Raw genomic sequence first — 23,180 nt, 5'->3', positions numbered from 1 at the left:
CCTGCCAGCCTCGAAGGTGAAGCGTGTAGCGTCTCGTCCGTATCGGCGTAGCGAACAAAGCGGCCAGGTTACCAGCTTGGTGCGAGGGTTGTGAATGTCCCACAGGTAGATGTTTTCATGTGTGATCTGCATCATACACTCACCGTAGATGTCCAGATTTGGGCAGGGCAACAGGAACACATTAAAACGCTCTGAGAGGAAAAACGGTGAGAGAAAGATCAAGGTAAAAGTTTGTTTAAAGGACTGAAAACTGTTTAAAGTTATAATTCTGACAGAAAAAATGCAATATATATGCGGTAACATGTTTACTGGTTAACAATATGTACAGAATAGTTTATGGCTTTGCAGGTGAAGCTGAATCATTGTTTATTACGGTAAAAGAACATTCCTATAAGACACAGCACATCATTATTATTTTTTATACAAATCATCTGGTTTCCCTTCTTAACTGGTTTTAGTGTCATTTTATGGATAGGTCACATATAATCAATTTTATTTATACTACTACTTTCAAGCCAGTTTCCACATGTAAAGATAAAATTTTACATTCAGACATATGAATAGGGTTTGGTATATAAAATAATATCCATCCATCCATCCATCCATCCATCCATCCATCCATCCATCCATCCATCCATCCATCAATCAATCAATCAATCAATCAATCAATCAATCAATCAAGTTTGTATGTTATCAGAAACATTAAGGTGGCTTGTTGAAATGCTACCTTATTATTATTTTTATTTATCTAATTTTCCTGTTTGAGGTCATTTTTACGAACAGGTCACCTACAATCAGCCCATTCTCTTCATGTTATTTTCTGTATCAACAATTCTATCTTTAGGGTAGTTTAATTCCCCTTTGTTTATATTACCGGAAAAGAGCAATAGGGTGGTTTGTGTTCATATGTTAAATGTTTTGTTTATTTATTTATTTATCTGTGTGCTTCATTTTATAGAAAGGCCTCTTATAATGAAGTCTGATTCTACACTCATCGGCCACTTTATTACGCATAACTTACTAGTTAGTACCAGGTTGGACCCTCTTTTGCTTTCACAACTGCTTTAATTCTTCGTGGCATAGATTTAACAAGGTACTGGAAATATTCCTCAGAGATTTTGGTCCATATTGACATGATAGCATCACACAGTAGTTGTTGGTTGCACATCTATGATGTGAATCTCCCGTTCCACCACATTCCAAAGGTGCTATATTGGATTGATTTCTGGTGGCTGTGGAGGCCGTTTGAGTACAGAGAACTCTTCAAGTTCAAGAAACCAGTCTGAGATGATTCACGCTTTTTGACATGGCTTATCCTGCTGGAAGTAGCCATCAGAGTACACTGTGGTTATAAAGGGATGGACATGGTCAGCAACAATACTCAGATAGGCTGAGGTGTTGACAAGATTCTCAATTGGTACTAATGGGCCCAAAGTGTGCCAAGAAAATATCCACCACACCATTACACCACCACCACCAGCCTGAACCATTGATACAAGGCAGGATAGAGCCATGCTTTCAAGCTGTTGACGCCAAATTCTGACCCCACCATTCGAATGTCACAGTAGAAAATGAGACCAGGCTATGTTTTTCCTATTTTCTGTTGTCATTCTATTGTAATATTGTGCATGAAAATCCCAGTAGATCAGCAGTTTCTGAAATACTTAGACCAGCCCGTCTGGCATTAACAATCATGCCACATTCAAAGTCACTTAAATCACCTTTCTTCCCCATTCTGTTGCTTGGTTTGAACTGCAGCAGATCGTCTTAACCATGTCTACATGTTCAAATGCATTGAGTTGCTGCCACGTGATTGGCTGTTTATAAATTTGCATTAACAAGCAGTTGGACAGGTGTACCTAATAGAGTGGCCGGTGAGTATATATCTTGCTTCACCTTTTTAATTTTTAACAGTTTTGCTCATTTTTTATTGTATTCTTAAATACATTTTGAAGTTATAAAATATAAAGGCATAGGTAAGTCATCCCATGAAACATGTTAAGGTGTAAACATGGTTTTAGGCTACATTTTTGGCATCTGCAACTAGTTTTTTTTTCATATTTTTTTAAAGATATTTGTGATTGTAAGTGTACATTAACCACTACCATATTTTCATAAAACTATAAAAACATAAGGCTCTGTCATTGAAGAGGAACAAGCCACAGGAGCCAAGCTTATATGCAAGCAATAGTATAAATGTCTGTATACCTGTGTGTTCACACTGAACTCCAGCGGCCAGGAGGTCTGGCTCTCCAAGACTAATGTCATTCAGACGCGTCCCCAGGCACTCGATAGACAAGGTCTTAAACCACTCCTCAGCCTCCAGCTCTGAGAGAACAAGCAGATTCAATCATGTCAATAAATTCAAGCGTGATCTTTCAATCTACCTTCTACATGAATAAAACATACGCTAGAGGACAGTAAGAGATCAGACTGTAATGTTAATGTCAATAACGAGAGCTCCTTTAAAGGGCTTCTATTTTACCCCTTTAACAAGTTGTAAGATAAAGACTTTGGTGTCTCCAGAATGTCTTTAAAGTTACAGCTAAAATTCCCATCAGATCATTTTTACATCCTGCTGAATACTGTATGTGAATTTTAAGCTTAGAGGACATTGTAGTTGTTTTTGTTGCTTGTGCCTTTAAATGTAAATGGACTGGTTCTCCCCACCCACAGTTTTCACATGCGTGTCTGCTTCTCCTGCGTTATGTCAGATAAACAGCAGTCAGTGACAAAGACAGACATAGATAAAGCAGATTCAGTTTTAGTCAAAATACCAAGTATGTTTATTTGATGTATTTGTTGTGGAGTTTATACATGCTTTTCTAAAACTATGAATGAAACAAATGCTGATGCATGTTCGTAGTACAAATACAGGCGCACACACATACGTTTAACTTTTGTTTTTGCATGTCTAACACTACTTGCAGCAAATCCATTATCCTCGCATATAGTTGACTGTTGACTATATAGCTGAATGTGGTGATTCCAGCGGCTATGAGTTACATAGCAATTTTACTGTCTTTCCTTTATTACAAACATGCACTGTTTGTACACATTGTACACAAATCATTACATTTAATGACTGCAGAACAGTCTAGAGTGCATGTCACTGATGAGAAGATGAAGGATGTCTGCTGTACACTACCTGACAAAAGTCTTGTCGCCTATCTAAGTTTTGGGAACAACAAATAATAACTTGACTTCTAGTTGATCATTTGGTATCAGAAGTGGCTTATATGAAAGGCAAAGGCTTCTAGATTACACTCATTCATTCATTCATTTTCTTGTCGGCTTAGTCCCTTTATTAATCCGGGGTCGCCACAGCGAAATGAACCGCCAACTTATCCAGCAAGTTTTAACGCAGCGGATGCCCTTCCAGCCACAACCCATCTCTGGGAAATAGATTACGCTCATTTTATTAAAATAAAATATGATCATGCCTTGATTATTGATTATTTAATTAGGACAGTAAGGTCTGACTTTGCTAAGACAAAATTCTTGTCACTTAACAGAAATAATGTACAGTATAACATTTAAAGTCCTGGTGAGCTTGGAGGACTGCATCTTTAAATCTCTGCAATGACTCAAATGACTTTTTAATAAAGTCATCTGGAATGGCAAAGAAAGCCTTCTTGCAGGACTTTATCAAGATTCTTTCTTCAATGCCTCCTACATCTTAACCCAGACATGCTCAATAATGTTCATGTCTGGTGACTGAGCTGGTCAATCCTGGAGCACTTTGACCTTCTTTGCTTTTTAGGAACTTTGATGTGGAGGCTGAAGTGCTATCCTGCTGAAGAATTTGCCCTCTCTTGTGGTTTGTAGTGTAATTGGCAGCACCAATGTCTTGATACCTCATGTATGATGTTGCCATCCACTCTGTAGATATTTTGCATGCCCCCATACTGAATGTAACCCCACATCATGATTTTTTCTTTACTAAACTTGACTGATTTCTTTGAGAATCTTGGGTCCATGCAGGTTTCAATAGGTGTTCTGTAGTATTTGTGATGATTGGGATGCAGTTCAACGGATGATTTTACCTTTTGCCACTTTTCCAAATAGTCAACAAGAAGTCAAGTTATTATTTGTTGCTCCAACAACTGAGATTGACAGCAAGACTTTTGTCACGTGGTGTGAACTGAAATCACCAAATGGCCTAAAACAATAAGTACATGCATTACAGAATGTTATGTTTTCAAACACATGCACAAATTGCATGTATTCTGTCAGTGCTGCACAAGCTTGGTTTGTGGTGCCACCTGCTAGACACTTGTAGTTTGTTAGTCAGGGTTCAAAATGCAAAACCCAAGCCTTAACATATCAGCACAACTACAGTAAAGCTTTGCTTTACTGGTTACACAAGGTTATACAGATTTCCTCCTGCATGTAAATGCATCAACCTGTTTTCTGTCAACATGCTTTTCAGGCTTATTATAGGTGCATATATTAATGGCATGTGTTCTCATTCAATTAGATTTTCAATTTATATACAATACAAATGCTTGCAATCCGGCACTCAAACACCAGGTTGCTCTCAAAAATCACCCCCAAATTTTTGACTGAAGATGAGGACTGAACTGAAAATCCATCAAGGATAGACAGTGTTCTAGGTTTTTGCGTGTGAGGTTTTTGGGTCCAATTAGCAAAGCCTCAATTTTATCTGAATTTAGTAATAAGGAGTTTTAGTTATCCAATTTTTAATATCGGCTACACAAACCGTTGTAAATTCGTACAAATTATTAGGTTGAGAGTAGGGTTGGGCGATGTCTATGTGAAACATCGAGATGGACGATGACATCGTCATCATGCGAAAAGCATGGGTTTGACAGAGTGTGCGCGATGAGTCTGAAGAGCAAGGAGGAATCCGGTGGTGAGAAGAATGCGTGACTTATTTGAGGACCGGGAGGGAGACGATTTTCGGGAATTTATCACTCGTTTACGCACATTCGGGAGTCTCTATGCATTTGCGGGAGACTCCTGGAACTCTCGGGAGACTTGGGATGTCTGAATATCACGTTTAACAACTATAGTGAGACGCGATCCAACGGTACATCCTTGATAAACTGTCCGATGTGCACTGCTCACTGGAGGTCAGACGAGCGCATGACAGTGTGTGTGGCTATGTGTGTGTATGGTCGCGTAATGTGCATTTTCAGTGGACGGAGGGCTGTTCAGAAATGCTAGGTAAAACATTGTGTGGATATGGATCATTTTCGTTCTAAAATGCCACTTTAACACTAAGACACATAGGTGTAAATGGGGAATAAGTATGTAATTTTCGCAAGTGGGTTTGCGATGGGGGCGGGGTGGTGTTGTCTATGGATGATGGCAATCGGCCCAACCCTGGTTGAGAGGAGATATAAAGTTGTGTATCATCAGCATAACAGTGGAAGCTAACTCCATATCACCAGTAGCATATACAGTGTGAAAAGTAAGGGACCAAGAACTGAGCCTTGTGGTACCCCACAGTGTACTTTTGATGTGTATGATGCCTCTTCATTAACTGAAGCAAATTGATAACGTTCAGATAGATAAGACCTGAACCAGAACAATGTGGTTTCTTTAATACCAACATCATTTTCAAGCCTATCAAGGAGAATATTATGATTGATTGTATCAAATGCTGCACTTAAGTCCAACAACACTAAGAGAGAAATGCAACCAGGAGCTGTTCATTTGTAACTGTGCTGTAAAAGTGCTGTTTCTGTGTTATGAAATGCTCTAAATCTAGATAGAAATTTTTCATAAGTATTGTTTCTTTGTAGGAAGGAACATAGTTAAGCAGATATGACTTTTTCTAGTATCTTTGATAGAAAAGGCAGGTTTGAAATTATAGTCCATGAATGAAAACTAATTGAACTTACACTTAGAAACAGCATTAAAAGAAAATGTCACTGACGTTAGCTTCATTTTTCATTCACAGGGTATAAGGTGGAATCATTTTCAGAGCATAATACTTGCTATTCACTATCTTGATTACTTTAGAAGAGCTACTTTTCGCTCATACTTTGAGTAGTATTTAAAAAATACTCAGCAGAGAGAAAAACTTTACTTGTGCTTATTTGTTTGGCAAGTATTGGCACCTTTGTTTAATATTTTTCAGTACTTTTTCCACTACTGTCTACCAGTACCACTCAAATTAGAAAACATTATTACAAGCTTACCACTGTATATTGGGCTGACCCTGCGCTTTGTACTTGCTTAAAATATTTTTGGGATAATCTTTAACAAAACAAACTGCAGCTTTTAGTCAAGCATCCTGCAGCAAAACAAGTCCCAGTAAAAGATGACGTACCTGATTCGCAGGTGAAGGTTCGAGAGGTGTCGTCTGTAAAAACGATGGCCACGGCCTGTCGCTTCGTGTCACGAGGCAATCTTGTGACGTTCTTCACATTACTAATCTCTGTCACCTGTGTGAACACAAGAAAAGCACTCAATGCAAAGTGAGAAGAAACTGACAGAGCCCAGTTATACAGACTAACATCATTTGCATCATTTGGCAAGGCACTTGTGCTCTCTTAATCATCTAATTTATCATTCACGCTCTACAGCGGCTTGTGGGAGCAAAAAAGTGTAGTAAAGAAAGGCAAATGAGGCCAACGAACACACAGAAATAGGAGGCCTGTGAGTCAGCAAAGTTGCATGGATACATTTATTCAAAAATGTATCTGTTTACACACTGCCGCTTTGGTAATCTCGGCCGGCAGCTCGCGCTGTGTGAATGTGCTCTACGCGGCTGTTAGTATAATTGGAGAACTGAAGTGACACTTGAATGTTTTCCTTGAATGTTTCATTTCTCCTGTGACATTTCCGCGGCTCAGATTAGGCCTCGGCTGAACTGTTGGGGTGAGAAGTGTACCTTAGGACAGGCTCTGATGTAGGCTGACTTCTCATCAGGGTATTTTTCCAGTCTGCGAGGTCCTTTACTGGATGACTTCTTAAACACCAGCCAGCAGCGTCGATAGATCTAAAACACACACACACACACACACACACACACACACAGACAAATACACATATGATCACACAGAGGCCAAAAATAACACTCGCCATGTGCCAGAGGCAAGGAGAAATTGGCCTTCATGAGAAAATCAATGGACTAATTGTTGAGCAACTTTTTAAAGACTTGCAGCATGGTAAAAAAAGTTTCACAGATATTAATGTTTTGGCTGATACAAATAAGATAGACGTTATTAGGATAACCAATTTTATAAGATAACAATATAATATAGGGCTGCATGATTCTGGCTAAAATGAGAATCACAATTTTTTGGCATAAAATCAAGGTCATGATTTTTTCTGACGATTCTGTCAATGTAAAATAAAGGTTAATATGAGGGGGCTATTATTGTTATTTTCAAACATATGGTAAAACAACAACAATAATATTAGATCTAAGTGTACGTCCACTGTTGGTTAAAATGCTCAATTTTGTACAGATTGTGAATGGTGGGCTTGAACAGACTTTAAATATGTCCTGGTTGTTAATTCACATTAAGTTGAATTAGGATGGATCCATACATGTATGCATGTCATTTGTCATTGACAACATAATTAGGCCGATTTATTTCACTGATAAAGAGAGACATTTGTCATCATCAGATTCTCTCCTGCATTATACCCAACATTAAATAGGCTAAATTAGTTATACTGACACTGTTAAACATTTATTTTCATGCGCAACACTTTGTGTTCAAATGCTTGTGGTAATTATAACTCTAAAATGTGATATGATCATTTAAATTATGTTTTTGGTTTACTTTCACTGCCGAGTGCAGCTAATGTCATGGCTGCCGTCACTTTGAAAAAAATAAAGCATAGCCTACATGCAAATCATATTTTCCGTGCGGCTCCCAAACAATCACTGTGCAACAAACTAAATGTTATTTACAACTTTATTATACAGGTTCTGTTCACTAAAATACACATCATTCATGGGCATGCATGTGTCCTTTCAGTAGTAAACATACAGTGTCAGCTGACCTGTCACTTCCAGGCAAAAATACGTCATTACATTAAGGCAGAAATTATTATTTTTGGGTAAATTCATTCATCCATTTTCTTGTCGGTTTAGTCCCTTTATTAATCTGGGGTCACCACAGCGGAATGAACCGCCAACTTATCCAGCTAGTTTTAACGCAGCGGATGCCCTTTCAGCCGCAACCCATTTCTAGGAAATTTTTTGGGTAAAGTATACCTTATAAATACAGTATGTGACACTTTTAACACCATTTGGAGGTGTCCATGTTGCTGAGCATGACTTGTGCGGTTACCTTTATGCTTCTTTCCTGACCATACATATACAATTGGCTGAATCGTAGAAAAGCTGAATTAAGATTGTGTGTAGGGACGAATCGAAATCACGATCTTTTTTTCAATTAATCGTGCAGCCCTAATATAAGATATTAAATAAGAAAATCGTTTTTAATTATCAAAACTTGTTGTTTGTTCTAACTATAAAATGAACTGAAACAAAACAATTGGGACAACTTCATTGTTTAATCTACTTAAATTTGTAGCAACTAACTTAAATTTGTAAGCTAACTTAATTCCTTTATGTTGTCCCAACACAAAGTGACTGTGTGGTACCCAGCATCTTTTACAGTGAATAAATGTATGGTATTTTAACCATTTGAATTAATGGTAACAAATTTAAAAATTCCTTTTGTGATTTGCTAAAAATTGCAGTAATACTTTATAAGGTTCCATCTGTTAAGATTAGCGCACTACATTTGATAATTCCAGCTAAATTGAAAAATGACTCCTTTATTTAATAATTGAATGTTTTGTTGCTTTATGTTTTTTAAATGCACCCTAAACTGACATGAATTAACAATCAATTGTACTATTTTAACTAACACTGAAATAGATTAATAAAGACTTTTAAAATGTATAGCAAAATGTATATCAATTACATTCGCTATTGTGGACTCTAATACTGACCAATATTATATTTGTTTAAGAATATTACAGTAAAACCTTGAAATTATTTAATATTACAGTTATTTATTACATATTTAATATATATTGGGGGAAACTATATTAATGCAAAAAAAAAAAGTGCAGGTTTTTTCAATTTCAAAGCAGAATTTCCAGTAGCCAGAGTCAAAATTTTTGTATGTGCAAATGTTGTACTATTGATTCTCAAATTAATAAATAAATGAATACAATTGTTAGCAATATATTAACATACATGGATGCGCACACACAATGGATCTATGGAAAAAAAAAATCTGTGGATCTGTGGTAAAACATTTGGAAATCTGGTTAAACCACCAAAATAAACATTTGAATAATAAAGAAAAAAAACTCACAGAGTAATGTATAGCTAACTATCCACAAATCTTAAAGGGTGGAACAGGATCTCCAAAAATGGACGTCGATGCCTTTATCATTGCATGCTAGAATAGCAAGTGTTAAAATGAACATCTTGCCGTTCATTTCCTTAGTTTTACGATTCTGTTACTCGCTCCAAAAAGTTTTGGCACAAACTTAACTCTATGATTTGTAATTTCTTATGGATTGGTGAGCAACCTCAATTGAAATTTGAAACTCTACAATGTACAAAAGATAATGGGGGACCAGCTCTTCCAAATTCTGAATTATACGATAGGGCTTTTCAAATAAAATGTATTCATGTTTGTCTTAACCCATTCTCTAGAGTTCCTTGGAGAGAAATTTAAATTAAATTAGCTGATAAATATAGATTACAAGATATTCTGTTCTTCAGGAATAACAAACAAGCTTTTTTTTGTGTGCAAGCTTTTGGTCCAATCATTGACAATACGATAGTAAATTTTAGATTAATGGAAAAAGACATTCATCACTCACATGGCACATCCATACACTTATTTAGAATAACAATGATTTTCGATTTGGTGGTGCAACATTTTTTCAAGGAATTGGATGCAGAAAGGCATTTATACGCTAAAAGATATTCTGGTTTTAATGGCATATTAGGTTTCAAGAACTTTGTGAGCGGTTTGAAATGGAACCTTCTTCTCATGAAGAAAGCCATGAAGGCCTATGGGGTTCCCTGGGGGGACAATCTACCCACCCAACCAATCATTGCTTGGTTTGATCTGTCCACTACTAATCATTTGACCTCATGGATGTACAGAAAGGCCTTAGAGGCACCAGCAAAGCATTAAGCTATACAGCACAGTTGAGAAATTGACTGTCAACCAGAAGAAGGTGTCACAGAACGGGGAGAGAGAATGGCAAAACATTTTATTAACCTAAAAATCCCAATCACCAACTCATTTACTATAACTTTTATCATAGAACCTACTGGACCCCACTCAAAAGACATCGTATCAAAGCCCCCTTTAGTCCTTTTTCATATAATGTGGGAGTGTGGAAAAGTACAAAAATGTTGGAATGAGGTGTGCATTATCCTATCTTAAATGATTGAATATCCCATACCGTACCTGTATTACTGAGCGATGATTCTACGTTGCATCTTACCAAGCTACAAAAAGCTGTTTGGCGTGCTGGCTTAACTTCTGCAAAAAACTACTAGTTGAATTGATATATTTCATTTTTTCAGCCTGTATGTTTTGTTAACAATAAAAAAAAATCATGCAAAACATGCTTTGACTTGACAAACGACGAGATAAAATTTTCATTTTGCAATAATTGTTGCTACTTTTATCATGATATTGAAATAAGCTGAATGATTTGACTGAAATAAGTTGAAAAAAGGGTTATTATAACTCTTTTGTGTGTATTTCTTTACTAAATATAAATGATTAGAGTAAATTGCAAAAAATACAAAGTACACTTCACAAAAAGCTGTCATTAGATTCATAACTTGTTCATTACAGTCATCAAATAGACTGACTTCAAGTGCAGTCATTCATCCCTGAGTCTATTTTTGTACTATTGTTATACGTCTATTAGATTTTCACTGACAGCCCAAATTTTGCCTAGTTTTAGGCAAGACGTCAATGGTTGTCGATAAGACGTCTTTTTAACATGAAAATATTTTGTGTTGACAATTATTCTGATATTGAAGTTTGCAATAAGATTATTGTACTTAAAACTGTTAAATTATTGATTTTTTAAGAACGGAAAGGAACTAAAAATCATTTTTATAATGTCAACAAATGTTTCATTTTAGTGGGGCAACCAGTAGCCTGACTGAAATAAAAATGATGAAAAGCAACTTTGTGTTTATTCACCACAATGCTTATTTTCTGCAAATTCAGTACAACATTGAATTGAGTTAGCTGAATTGAGTTACAAGGAAACAGTGTATCCCATCCTTTACACCAAAACACCTCGTAGAGGGAAGTAGAGAACTATTTGTCTTCATTGTCTCAGTAACACTTTAGAGTGAATTAAAGTCAACATGTTTTGACTCTGAACAAATCCCCTGGTGTTTCGACAGTGTTTTTAAATACAGTTACATCCTGACTCACATTTATAAACACTGCATTAGTCATCAGGCTTGAATACATGACAGGCATTCATTGCACCTCAACTACCATACAGTCTAACAAGCAAGACCACACATTTCTAAACCTATTGTCCATAAATGAACATTTTGATAGAGTATTTGAACAAAAAAATAAACCCAACAAAAAATAAACCCTTAAGATATTTCAAGCAACTTAAAGCATGTCCAGTTTCCTGCTGAGATGATTGATAGAAAGACGAACTGAGCTGATGAGCTTTTGTTTTTGCCATCTAAGCTGACCTTAATGTCATTGCCACTTGAACGATTGAACCTGCCTTATGAAGAAATTGAGAAAGGTAGCTGCATGGTTTTTTATTCACAGCAGGTAAAAGATTGATCCCTTGTTTGCATCATATTGTCCCCTGAGGTTCCACTAATCCTCTGTAAACAGACTGTGCAACAGGATCAGCAAAGAGTGACTGTGTGTGTGTGTTTGAGATGTGCCCTTTTCCACTGCTGCTTCACTGTTTATATACCTGCCTGTCTGCACAGCATTAATACACAAACACTGATGCATATGCATACACAAACGGAGAACGACCCATTCTGGTGGCTTTCCTTTTTTTTTTTTTTTTTTTTTTTTTAAAGTATAATGTTGAGCATAATTCCTTCAAAATATTGTTAAAATGTCTACAGCCATTAACCCGCTCCGAGCTGGAATCGAACTGGCGGCCTTCCACACATGAGTCAGTTGCTCTAACAAGAAGGCTAAACACCAGTGTCTGTCGCTAGAGCACCTTTTAAAAAGTCAGAGGAGTGAGGTTTACCTGCACAGCACTTCACTAGCTGGCCTCTACACTAACCCCCTAAACCTCACTCCCATCTAGGTCACGGCACCAATGTAAACCCACCGGTCCTACTGCAACCAACCGAACCGCTAACCTTCCACATGGGAGTCGGTTGTTCTTACAAGGAGGCTAAAGCACTTCACTAGCTGGCCTCTACTCATAAACGTGTGCAATATACTGATAGAAAGAAGTTCAAAAAGGCTGAGCGAATGTATTCTGTTTTTGAACCTTCCGACATCTCTGGCTGCAGTAGGCAGGTTGTAAATGTGCCATCCCCGCTCGTGCGGACTCCTAAACACAACAACAATAGTGGCTGAGAGAGAATAACAGTTTCATCTTGTGCTTATCATCGATAAGCATCGATATTGCAATGTGATTATCCTCAATAGTCACATCGCTAGATATAATTGATCATTTACATGCGTTTTGGTGCCTGTGATTGTATAATGATTTTAAAAGCATTCAGGAATAAGAAATTGTCCCATTTGTGACCTTAACTACAGGGGGACCTCAAAAAGATTATAGATTGTTTATTAGATTTTATGGAGATGCAAATAGTATACAATAATTCATCAATCTCTGACTGAACACGTGCATGAAAATACAGCACATGCAAATACAGGAATACACTGCAAAAAGCACAGAACACAACAAAAATGTGTCAGATGGACCCCAAAGATTTTATAGATTGTTTATTAGATTTTATGGAGGTGCACTCCCACTGGAGAATCATCCTAATCACTCCAAAATTATCAATTGTTTTCAAATAGAGACATTAAAAGGGCACCTATGGTGAAAAATCTACTTTTCAAGCTGTTTGGAGAGATATGTGTGTAGATATAGTGTAAAAACTGTCATATTGGGGTGATATAAACACATCCAGTCCTTTTTTTAAAATTTGACAAAATAAAAACGGTGGACCAATTGAATCGGTTTTTAGATCGACCGCAACTTGACAGAGGAATGCGGTCCCCCCGCCCACCAATATTGATTGACAGGCGCGCATTACCATATCCTCAGTTTGTTGTTCCACGTCCGCCATTTTCAGCGTGTGAGTCAAAGCGATGTCACTAAAGGAACACCCTTGCTCTATTTTTAGACGTAAGGGTCATTGGGCTCAACACAAGATCAACATTCACCACATGATCGCTGTAATTGGAATTATTGTTTGTAACTTTAGATGGGTTTGCAAACATGTGTACTTTTCATTGCGTCTACCATTCGCATTCAGCGGTCACAGAAGCTCCCTGTGATCTTAACTAGGTGCAGCTGGAAAGTGCGAGCGCGTTGCCTCACATGCGTGTCCCTCCACTGGAAATAAAATAACGAACTTGCCTGCAGGCCGCACACCAGAAGTGCTGCTCGGCGACGCTCAGCGTCGCATCACACAGCACCATGCAATTCAGAATTCTAAACATAGGTTTATCAGTGTACACACAATGGCGCTTCAAGTCGGCGCCTGTCTGCAGCACCCAGCCACAATTCGGGACACTTCTTATTCCTGCCGCGCCACAGAGCTCCATCTGAATAGTTTCATTTTAAATAACATCTGAATGTGCGTGTCTGGTGTGCCGTGTCGTGGCTCTGAGCGGTGCATCCGGTGCCTCAGTCAAAGTTAATTAAGCGTGCGTGGTTATTAGTCTCGGTGTACAAGCTCGGAACTTTAAACTAGCACACAGTTGGCTGTAAAACTATACAAAGACACAAATGATTGTGTACTCTCTGCTTGGTCTGTGTCCGAGTCGTACATGTACAGCTGAATGCTGGTCCACTCACTTATGTTCCTTCTCTCTGTCAGGCTGTCTGTTGCCAAACACAGAGCGGGGGAACTCTAGGCTCTGCCCCCTTGTTACATTGGGCGGGAAACTAATTTTCATGTGAAGCGACACACCCTCAAAATGAACATACTGTAGTTTAGGCTGGATTTTGTTCGAAATTTTATCATTTCAGTTCTTTTTTGATTGAGTTTGAAGTAAACCTTGGATCTTTAATAGAAAAAGTGTGCAGTGACTTCTACAACATCACATTTTTCTAAAAAACAGCTTACGAACATCTGAACAATTCTAGTCTCTGTTTTTATTTTAGCTTCATGAGACGATGCATGTTACAGGAATATTCATTTTACTGGCATGTACTGTCATGTAACATATTAACTTGGGGTGCACCGATACCCTTTTTTAGGCCGAATATGAATATATGACAACTTAATTTCTTGTACTTGCCATGTTTCCACGCAATGACTTAGTGAGGCCAATTATTTTAGGACAGCTTCTTTATAGTTATGAAAAACTTTAACTTAATTTTTTTTCTGCTTAAGAAAAGGCTGCCAAAGTACAAACAATTTTCAAAGCATTTTTTAATTTTAAAACTTTTGCTCATATTAAACATGCTGCTTTTTATATAGCAGTCAGAACAGGGACGAATGTGTAAAAACAACAAAATAAAAAAGATTGAGCAACTGAGTTGATACTAAAACTGATCTCCTCAGTATCATGACCCATACCGATACCAGTATTTGTGCATCCCTAATATTAATAAATGTATTTTTGCCTTTAACACAATAAAAGCAAGTAAAATCAAGTATTTGAGAGCATACAGTTTCATATCCATACCCTTATACTGTGACTCATTCACAGCACGTCTTCTTGTACATTGCTGCAACATATATGTATATGTGTACTGTTTCAACATGAACAAGAACAAAAATATTTCTTATGCTCAAAATCATCATATAAGTATGTTTTCTAGAGGATCACATGACAGAAGACTTAAGTAATGATGCTGAAAATCCAGCATTGTTGTAACATAAATAATGTTTTTGAACATTAAATCATCTTTTTTTTTATTGCAATTTTTTTTACACCTTTTACTGTATTTTTGAATGAATGAATGCACAAGAGTGAGCACAAGAGTCTAATTTTAAGAAAACAAAAGCATATAACAACAATTTGTATAATTCCACTTGCATGCAATGGGCCCTTTTCATATTTCCGGGCTTCTCAGTAACGGAAGGCATAATAGTTTGGTCAAATTAAAGCACAGTGAATCGAAGAGTACAACAAATCTTTTTTTTTTTTGAAAAAATAAAAATAAAAACCCAGTGGTGTTATTAAGTGTTTCTGAAAAAAGAAAAAAAATAGAGTGAGACTGATGACGGCAGCCAGAGGAAAGAATAAGATCAAATTTACTCTCAGCCCCATAGACGCTGCATAAGAAACACCTCACAGCGGTAATGACTTTTTTGTAATTTGACGTAAAGATGATATAATACATACATAAATGCATACATGTTCATACATTTTGAAAAAAAATATTAAAAACTTTAAAGATTTAAGAATATGATGGCTGTTAAAAGCGTCCTAACAGTCTTGTGAAATGGGTCTATTCCATCCTGCTTATAATTGCGATCCTGCTTTGGCTTCTTTTTTTGATATTAACAAAATAGCAACATTGTATCTGAAATGACATTTACCTGACATTAATTGAATGCTTTTAGCTGCAGCACACAGACACAGCAACAACAACAGTGTGACATTTTTATGATATTTTGTTCAATTATGCTCAACAGCACTAACACCATGACTGAAGTAACAGATTTTTTTTTTTTTTTTGGGCCGAAACCATAGCAACCATGCTAGTTTTGTTTCAGGGTCAATCTTGTTTTAACAGCCTGCATTAACATGTGCAGTTACCTTCAAATCGTCAAATGAAAACATCCATAAACCCTCAAACCTCTCCGTAGAGCATAAATCAAAAGCAAATGTTACATACGTGGGGGAATAATCCATAAGAAGAAACCACAACACTTATCTCAAGTGCTTACTGTAGGTCAATATCAGACAAGAGGGAGGAAAAAGAGAACGAAGGAAACAACAACAGCTTATGGAGGCACAGGGAAAAAACGGAGCTTAAAACGAAGCTTCAGTTATTGGAAGAAAGAAAAGAAGATAAAACAGAGGCAGAATATGCCAACATTTCATAGCATAATAAGCCTATAATGAGTCTGTTTGCCCTTGGTATGAATCCATTTCAGCGTTTCTGTCAGCTGTTCATCTCTCATCTGCTCTTCCTCTGAGATTTGACAGAGCTCCGCTTGGCACTCTGTGATGGTCAAAGGAATAATGACACTATTGCAACAACAGTTGCTATGCTTAAAGCTAAAATTAAACTACTTCCTCTCAGGCAAGACTAAATTTAAAACGCCGGCTTACAGACTGTGACCACTGCAACCTGTTGGGGATTTTCTGAAACTGTTCTAAAATTCAGCTCCTGTCTGTCCGTATCACAGCAGCTTCTGTGCCTCAGAACTGAATATAAATGAAAAAGAATAACATCGCAGTGCGTGTCCATTAAATGTTTGCCCTTTATCACCAGCATCCACCAACACCCTCCCCATCTGGGTTTGTTTCATAATTGTGATGCCCAGTGTTGGGCCGCTTACGATTGCAAATGCACTCAAAAGGGCTGGCGGTGGCTGAGGAGCAATTAGGGTAATTCCGGCATGGCAGTGAGGCTGGCAGTGCGGGGCTCCGCTACCCGATCTGAATGCTAAACAGTGCTCTGATTAGTCTGATTGGGGCTCTTGGTCCCTAAGTGGACCGCGGAGATAGACAGTGAGAAAGGGTGGGAGAGATAGAGAGGCATACAGTCTGGCTAATTAGCATCCCTAGAGGTGCGCAGGGAGCTCGGAGAGAGAGGTGAAGAGGAGGAACGGGAGGAGGGACGGAGGGGGAAAAGATATGGAGACAGTCATCCAGAACAGTGTGACGAAAGGCTGACGAGACTCGCCTTGCTGCTTTATGCCAAACATATATGAGGACAAAACAGTTGGGACAGCTCATAATTTATAACTATGTTTTTGAAGGGATGTATACTATGCCTGAGGGATTCGTTGAAATGACACTGCAAACACGATTGAGCAAGGCTGCGATTGCCATGCACATCTTGTCAGGGAAGCAAGGTGTGAGCTTGCACCAGACGGCGCTCTCATGCTAAAACAGTGAATAACCAGGATATTAAGATAGTGTTTTGTTATACAGTAAACAACGTTTTAAAGGGATAGTTCACCAAAAAAATTAAAATTTGATCGATGTTTACGTGCCTTTAGTTGGTTTCTGAGTTTATGAGTTTCTTTTATTCATTCATTCATTCATTTCATTTTCTTGTCAGCTTAGTCCCTTTATTAATCTGGGTTCGACACAGTGGAATGAAACGCCAACTTATCCAGCACATTTTTACGCAGCAGATGCCCTTCCAGCCGCAACCCATCACTGGGAAATATCCATTCACACTAATTCACAAACACTTATATACTATGGACAATTTTAGCTTACCCAATTCACCTGTAGAACCTGTTCCAAGTTTCTTTTTTCTAAACATAAATACTTTGGAAGTTAATGGTTACAGGTTTCCACCTTTCTTCAAAATATTTTCTTTTGTGTTCAACAGAAGAAACTCAATCAGGTTTGGAACAAGTGAAGGGTGACAAAATTTTGACAATTTTCAGGTTTGGGTAAACTATCCTTTTGACTGATTCAACTGATTCAGACTAATGATTAGCGATGGTGAGATGAAGGGTAAATCCTAGAAGGGATACAGCGGATTCTATATGCACATCAATATAACTGTACACTGTACAAAAGTAATTATTGTGAGGGCTAGGCTTAGGGTTGAGGTATGGGTGGATGTTAATAAAATACAGTTTGAAGGGTAATTTAATAAATAATATAAATCCTTTTAGTTAACTTCTGTCTGGAGCTGTATCCCTTCTAGCAACAAAGATAAAACCTTATGAATGTGTGGCAATATTATCATTATAAAACAGAAAAGGGGCTGGGCTGGGCTTAAATGGGCAGAGGGCAGTAAATGTGCTTGTTTAACTCAGCAGAAGACGTCACACCAAGATTCAAACAGATTCCTGAATTCATTCATGCAAAAATGAGGCTTCAGACGTCATCAATGACATTATTGTTCCAAAACAATAAAAACCTCAATATGGGTTTCACTGAAAACTTTCTGGATTTCTTGATACACATCCTGAAGGCTCGACAAAGAGCGTAACATAGCTGCTAATAATTTCAGGACTACGAAATGATCTCAGATAAGGATTTCAAACCCTCGACTGAAGTAATGAAGTAAGTTTGGAGCAAAACTATAACTAGAAACTACAAATTTTGCATGGAAATTGCTATCGATTCATCTCATAGCCGTAGCAACAAATCTACAAAATCTGTATGATAGGCAGAAAAATGCTTTTCTGTTTATGAACTGGACATAGGATTTAATCCGGAGTAATTTAGGTATACAAGTGGCTCACAAGTAGCGTTTCTTTCTGTTGAACACAAAGGAAGGTATTTATACTTGGATAAAATATGTTACGGATGTCAATGGCTATGGTTTTTACCACTTTAAAAAATATATAATTTTTTCTTCAACAGAAGAAATAAACTCCAACAGGTTTGGAAAAAGTGGAAGGTAAGGTGAAATAAACTTTCAAAAGACCAGTTATTTGTATCCAACCCTCATTCCATTCTACATTTTTGTAACTTTTTATTTTGTATAACATAAAATAAGAAATTATAAGACAAAAAATGTGTTTCGGTCCCCCTTGACAATGCATGTCAATGCTAACCAAACCTGCATGTGTTTCTCCTGGTCAACTATAACCATAACAGAACATTGCACATCCTGGGATGTGACTATTGCGGATGTGCACATTGTGATATCGATGCTGAAACGATATTGTGCAGTCCTACTTGGGTGTGCACTTGGATACATTTATTAACGCATCTGCTCATAGAAACCATAAGCATCTGTCAAGAATTTCCAGGGTGGAAAGAAAGTTAGAACCAAAACCAAACATAAACAAGACCTCACTGAACAAACCTCTTCTTTTACAAACAAGGCAATGACTAAATAATCCTGGGTGGTCAGAGCCTTACAAATATTTACCACCCGCACTCAATACAAGCCTCAGATGGACAATACAATGAAAATGTTGTAATGCAGCAGCTTTAGCCAATGAAAATGGACTGGTTAGAACACAATCTTTCCTCTAATCTGTTGTAGGCAAGTTCCTTACAGCTAGAAAAAAAAAGCAAGCGAGAGAAAGAGAGATAGGGCTTTGTCACCAATCAGACACAAATGCAAATGCCGCCACGCATTCACTGCTTCTGCCAAATCAGAGCAGAGGCAGCGGCGTGGATGTAAATAGTATTAGCTGCGCATAAGCAGGGATTTACGATATTGTGCTTGCATTACGTGCACTGGCATAATATTAAATAGACGGAGGAAATTGACTTACAATTAGGGAAGCCATTTGTTAAACAATGACGGTGCTCGTTTCGAGTTTGCACAGCACAGGAAAGCGAAAAGGAGACACAAAGACAAGCACATACAGACATGAGATGTGAAAAGAGGAAAAGAAGGAAAATGGGAGAAAATATAAACTCCTCTTAGATTATTTAGCACTGGGTTCCCCTGGGGGAGCATGTGTCACAACCCGACCGCTTCCACAGTAACCGCAATCCTGCTGACTTCATAATTCAGCCATCGACGTGTGCACGAGCTCCAGAGGCACTCAACACTAGAGCTAGTTATCGCCTGTATTTTATTTGCAAGATACTGGTGTCGATACCAGTGCTTAAGCGGTGCCTGAAACATCATTTTCAAAATAGCCACAAAATAACGCTGGATGACATAAAAAAAGGCTTTTTTAATTGAATTTTCTATCTTAAAATATTCAATTATTTTGTAAAAAAAAAAGCCTATAAAAATATAACACAAATGTACAGAAATTCACCAAAATTTTGATCCGACTGTAATTATTTAACACTAAATATTAATGCAGTATTACTAACAGCAAAGTAGTCTGTGTTTTTGCTCTGTATCCTACAACCTACATCTAAAAAGAGATTTCACCATGTTTGCCCTCTTTGGCAAAATATCCCAGCAAGCTCCAGACATCACACAGACTAAAATTGACGTTGGATGTCAACATCAGACTAACTTTGGAACCTTAAGTGCAGAAATTTGGTTGTATATGAAAATCGGGTTGATGTCAGAACGCAACGTCAGACTTTAACGTCAGGATGAATTTTAGGTAGTTCACGACACAACATACACTGTAAAATAAACCAAAGATCAACGGCTAATGATGTTAGCTTTTGACATTGTATGGACATCACATTATGACATTAAAGTGATGTTGAAGTTAGGTAATTACACAACATAAAACCAATCAAAGATAAACGTCTACTGATGTTAGACTTTGACGTTGTATTGAGGTCGTATCATGACGTTAAAATAATGTTGGATTTTAGTATGCCACAGCCTAAAAAACAAAATATCAACGCCAGATGATGTCGGTATTAGATGTCAATAATTATTTAACACTAAATATAAATGCACTACTACTGACAGCAAAGTAGTCTGTATTCTTGCATTCTATATCCTACAAACCAGCATCTAAATAGAAATATGATCATGTTTGCCCTCTTTGGCAAAATATGCCAGCAGACTCCAGACATCACATAGACGTAAAATTGACATTGGACTCCGACATCAGACTAACTTTGGAACCTTAAGTGCAGAATTTGTTTGTATAAGAAAATCAGGTTGAAGTCAGACTCAGACCCAACATCAGTTAGAGGTCAAACTTCAACGTCAAGATGTATTTTAGTTAGTTTGCGACACAACATTAAATCATCCAAAAATAAACGGCTAATGATGATAGCTTTTGAGATTGTATGGATGTCACATTATGACATTAAAGCGATGTCGAATTTTAGTTAGGTAATAATCACACAACATAAAACCAATCAATGGTAAATGTCTACTAATATAAGACGTTGACTTTGTATGGATGCCATATCCTGACGTCAAAATGATGTTGGATTTTAATTAGTTAATGCAACAGCCTAAAACCAGATGGTGTCAATATTAGATGTCGGCTGATGTTGGTATTACACAGGAATTTGACGTTAAATTGGAATCACCTGATGTCACAACTAAAACAGAACAAAACATCAATGTCATTTGACATTGTGTCCCTGCTGGGATCATTCCTCTCCTGATTTATTTCATGCTGAGGCCTATTACGATGAAGTGTACAATACATTTCACTATCAATGTTACATTTGGATAGACAAGATGATGATGTAACCTCTAATGCAATAACTTGCTGTGTTTGCAATTTTTCACAAAAGTTACGATCACTGAGATATTCTTTGTAATTATCTGTGGTTTTTGCTGTCTTCAGTAGTGCTGTTGTTCTTCTTTTTTTTTTTTGACTGTAAAACAACGGCCTAGTTTACAAATTACATCTTGTGGACAAGTTATGTAATGCAACAACGATTCAAAGCACATGTGCAAGCTGCTTATACATTGTTTGCATATAAAAATAAACCCATAGGAAGCTCTAAAAACAACTTTGTGTGCCAAAAACTGTATAAACAAATTTGTCTTCTGTCCCCTGTCAGGTCAGGTGCGTATTCACTACAGGAAGAAAACAGTTTTGCTATTAAAGTCAGCAGCACAACAGTCAAGCGTTGTACTGCATGTAGTAATATAAAGAAACTATAATCTAATGTTGAAGACATACTGTAGGTGAACAAACCCAGCAAACATTTTTGTGTTTAATAGACTTCTAATAGACTTCTAAATGTAGACAGCTTGGCGAAAACGAGGCTAAACTTGGGCTGTCGGTGGAAATCTAAGAGACATCTAAGAATAAGAACCCAAAACTAGACTAGTCGTCAAATAGACAGATTACACAGACTTTATATAGTCATTCATTTCTGTTTATTTGTTTTGCCCAAATTTATAGCCAAGATTACTATGTTTAGACGTCTATTAGACATCTATTAGACATCTTTTAAAAAATGTATTTTTGCTGGGAAATAAATTCTTTTCAATTTTTTGGCACACAAAAGTGTTTTGGGGGGCTTCAAATGATTACAAGGAAACCATTGAAGCTTTGTGGAATGTTTTGACAATGGTTTTGATTCCTTTTCTGAACTTTGAATATTTTGTTGCTGTCTAAGAGAGCTCTCTGATTTAATCTAAAAAAGCTTTCAGGGGTTTGAAATTACATGCTGATGAGTAATTAATAACATCATTTTTGTTTTTGGGTAATCTAAACTATTAATATAAAGAAGTAAGTAAATGTTAGATATAAAGGAACCGAGACACAATAATGCTGAGACTTTTTGAATAGCTTAAAAGCACATGCTTGTAATAATAAAAGCATATGCAGAGCAGGAAAGCTTTTAATGGAAAGGGATTGTAATGCCCAGACAAACACACTAATGAAAAACGACAAGTATAATGACAACAAGAACATGAAGGAAGAATGAGATTTTACTGAAGGCATTTGTAAGTGGGACAGCAGAGGAGATTCTCTTAAACCCACTGAGGCTAGCTGGAGAAAGAGTCAGAGGGAGATTGTAAAGCTGTAATGAGGTCTCCAGGCCAGGGATGAGGTTAAATTAGTAGTATGAATGTATTCCCCCCACGTCCTGCACCATTATGTGTTCACAAGCCTCGTCCAAGAGAACAATTTGCTCAATCTCTTTAAAAACATACAATTATCCTGTAAAATGGAGTCAACATGTTGTGTAAGACGTCTAGTTTGATCTGGATGAAATGTTAAACAGCATGTCTATCACAATCTAGTCTCTTAAAGAAAAATGCTAAACAACAAACAAAAGGACGATGTTTGGTTCTAGTATGAAGGCCATCATATACGTAAAGTGAAAATGAAGAATGTTGGTGTGACTTTAAAAGAAATAAGGCTAAATGATTCATCAATGATGATGATTGTTTCAGCGAAACAGACTGTCAAAGCAAACTTTGCTACTCCTTTGTTGATGTTGAAATCTTCTCTTCATTTCCTCAGTCCGTCGAGGTCAGACATCCACGAGTAA

General features: G+C 37.2%; 1 protein-coding gene across 3 annotated transcripts in view; it reads right to left on the bottom strand.

Moving 5' to 3' along the window:
* The window catches only part of dok4 (docking protein 4), a 97,496-nt gene that overhangs the window by 12,227 nt on the left and 62,089 nt on the right, over positions 1-23,180 (bottom strand). For all 3 annotated transcript variants that reach the window (XR_012383318.1, XM_692273.8, XM_073908557.1), the window contains exons 3-6: positions 6,866-6,973; positions 6,302-6,416; positions 2,209-2,328; positions 2-191 (exon numbers count right to left, since the gene is read on the bottom strand). Coding sequence is in view for 2 of the 3 variants with exons in the window: in XM_692273.8 (XP_697365.2) it covers positions 2-191; positions 2,209-2,328; positions 6,302-6,416; positions 6,866-6,973 (533 nt within the window). In the remaining variant the exon portion in view is untranslated. The remainder of the gene's footprint in view (position 1; positions 192-2,208; positions 2,329-6,301; positions 6,417-6,865; positions 6,974-23,180) is intronic.

Source organism: Danio rerio, chromosome 7, assembly GCF_049306965.1.
Source record: "Danio rerio strain Tuebingen ecotype United States chromosome 7, GRCz12tu, whole genome shotgun sequence".
Classification (NCBI taxonomy): Eukaryota; Metazoa; Chordata; class Actinopteri; order Cypriniformes; family Danionidae; genus Danio; species Danio rerio.
The sequence above is the reverse complement of the archived record's forward strand: the minus strand, read 5'-3'. Positions and strand labels throughout refer to the sequence as shown.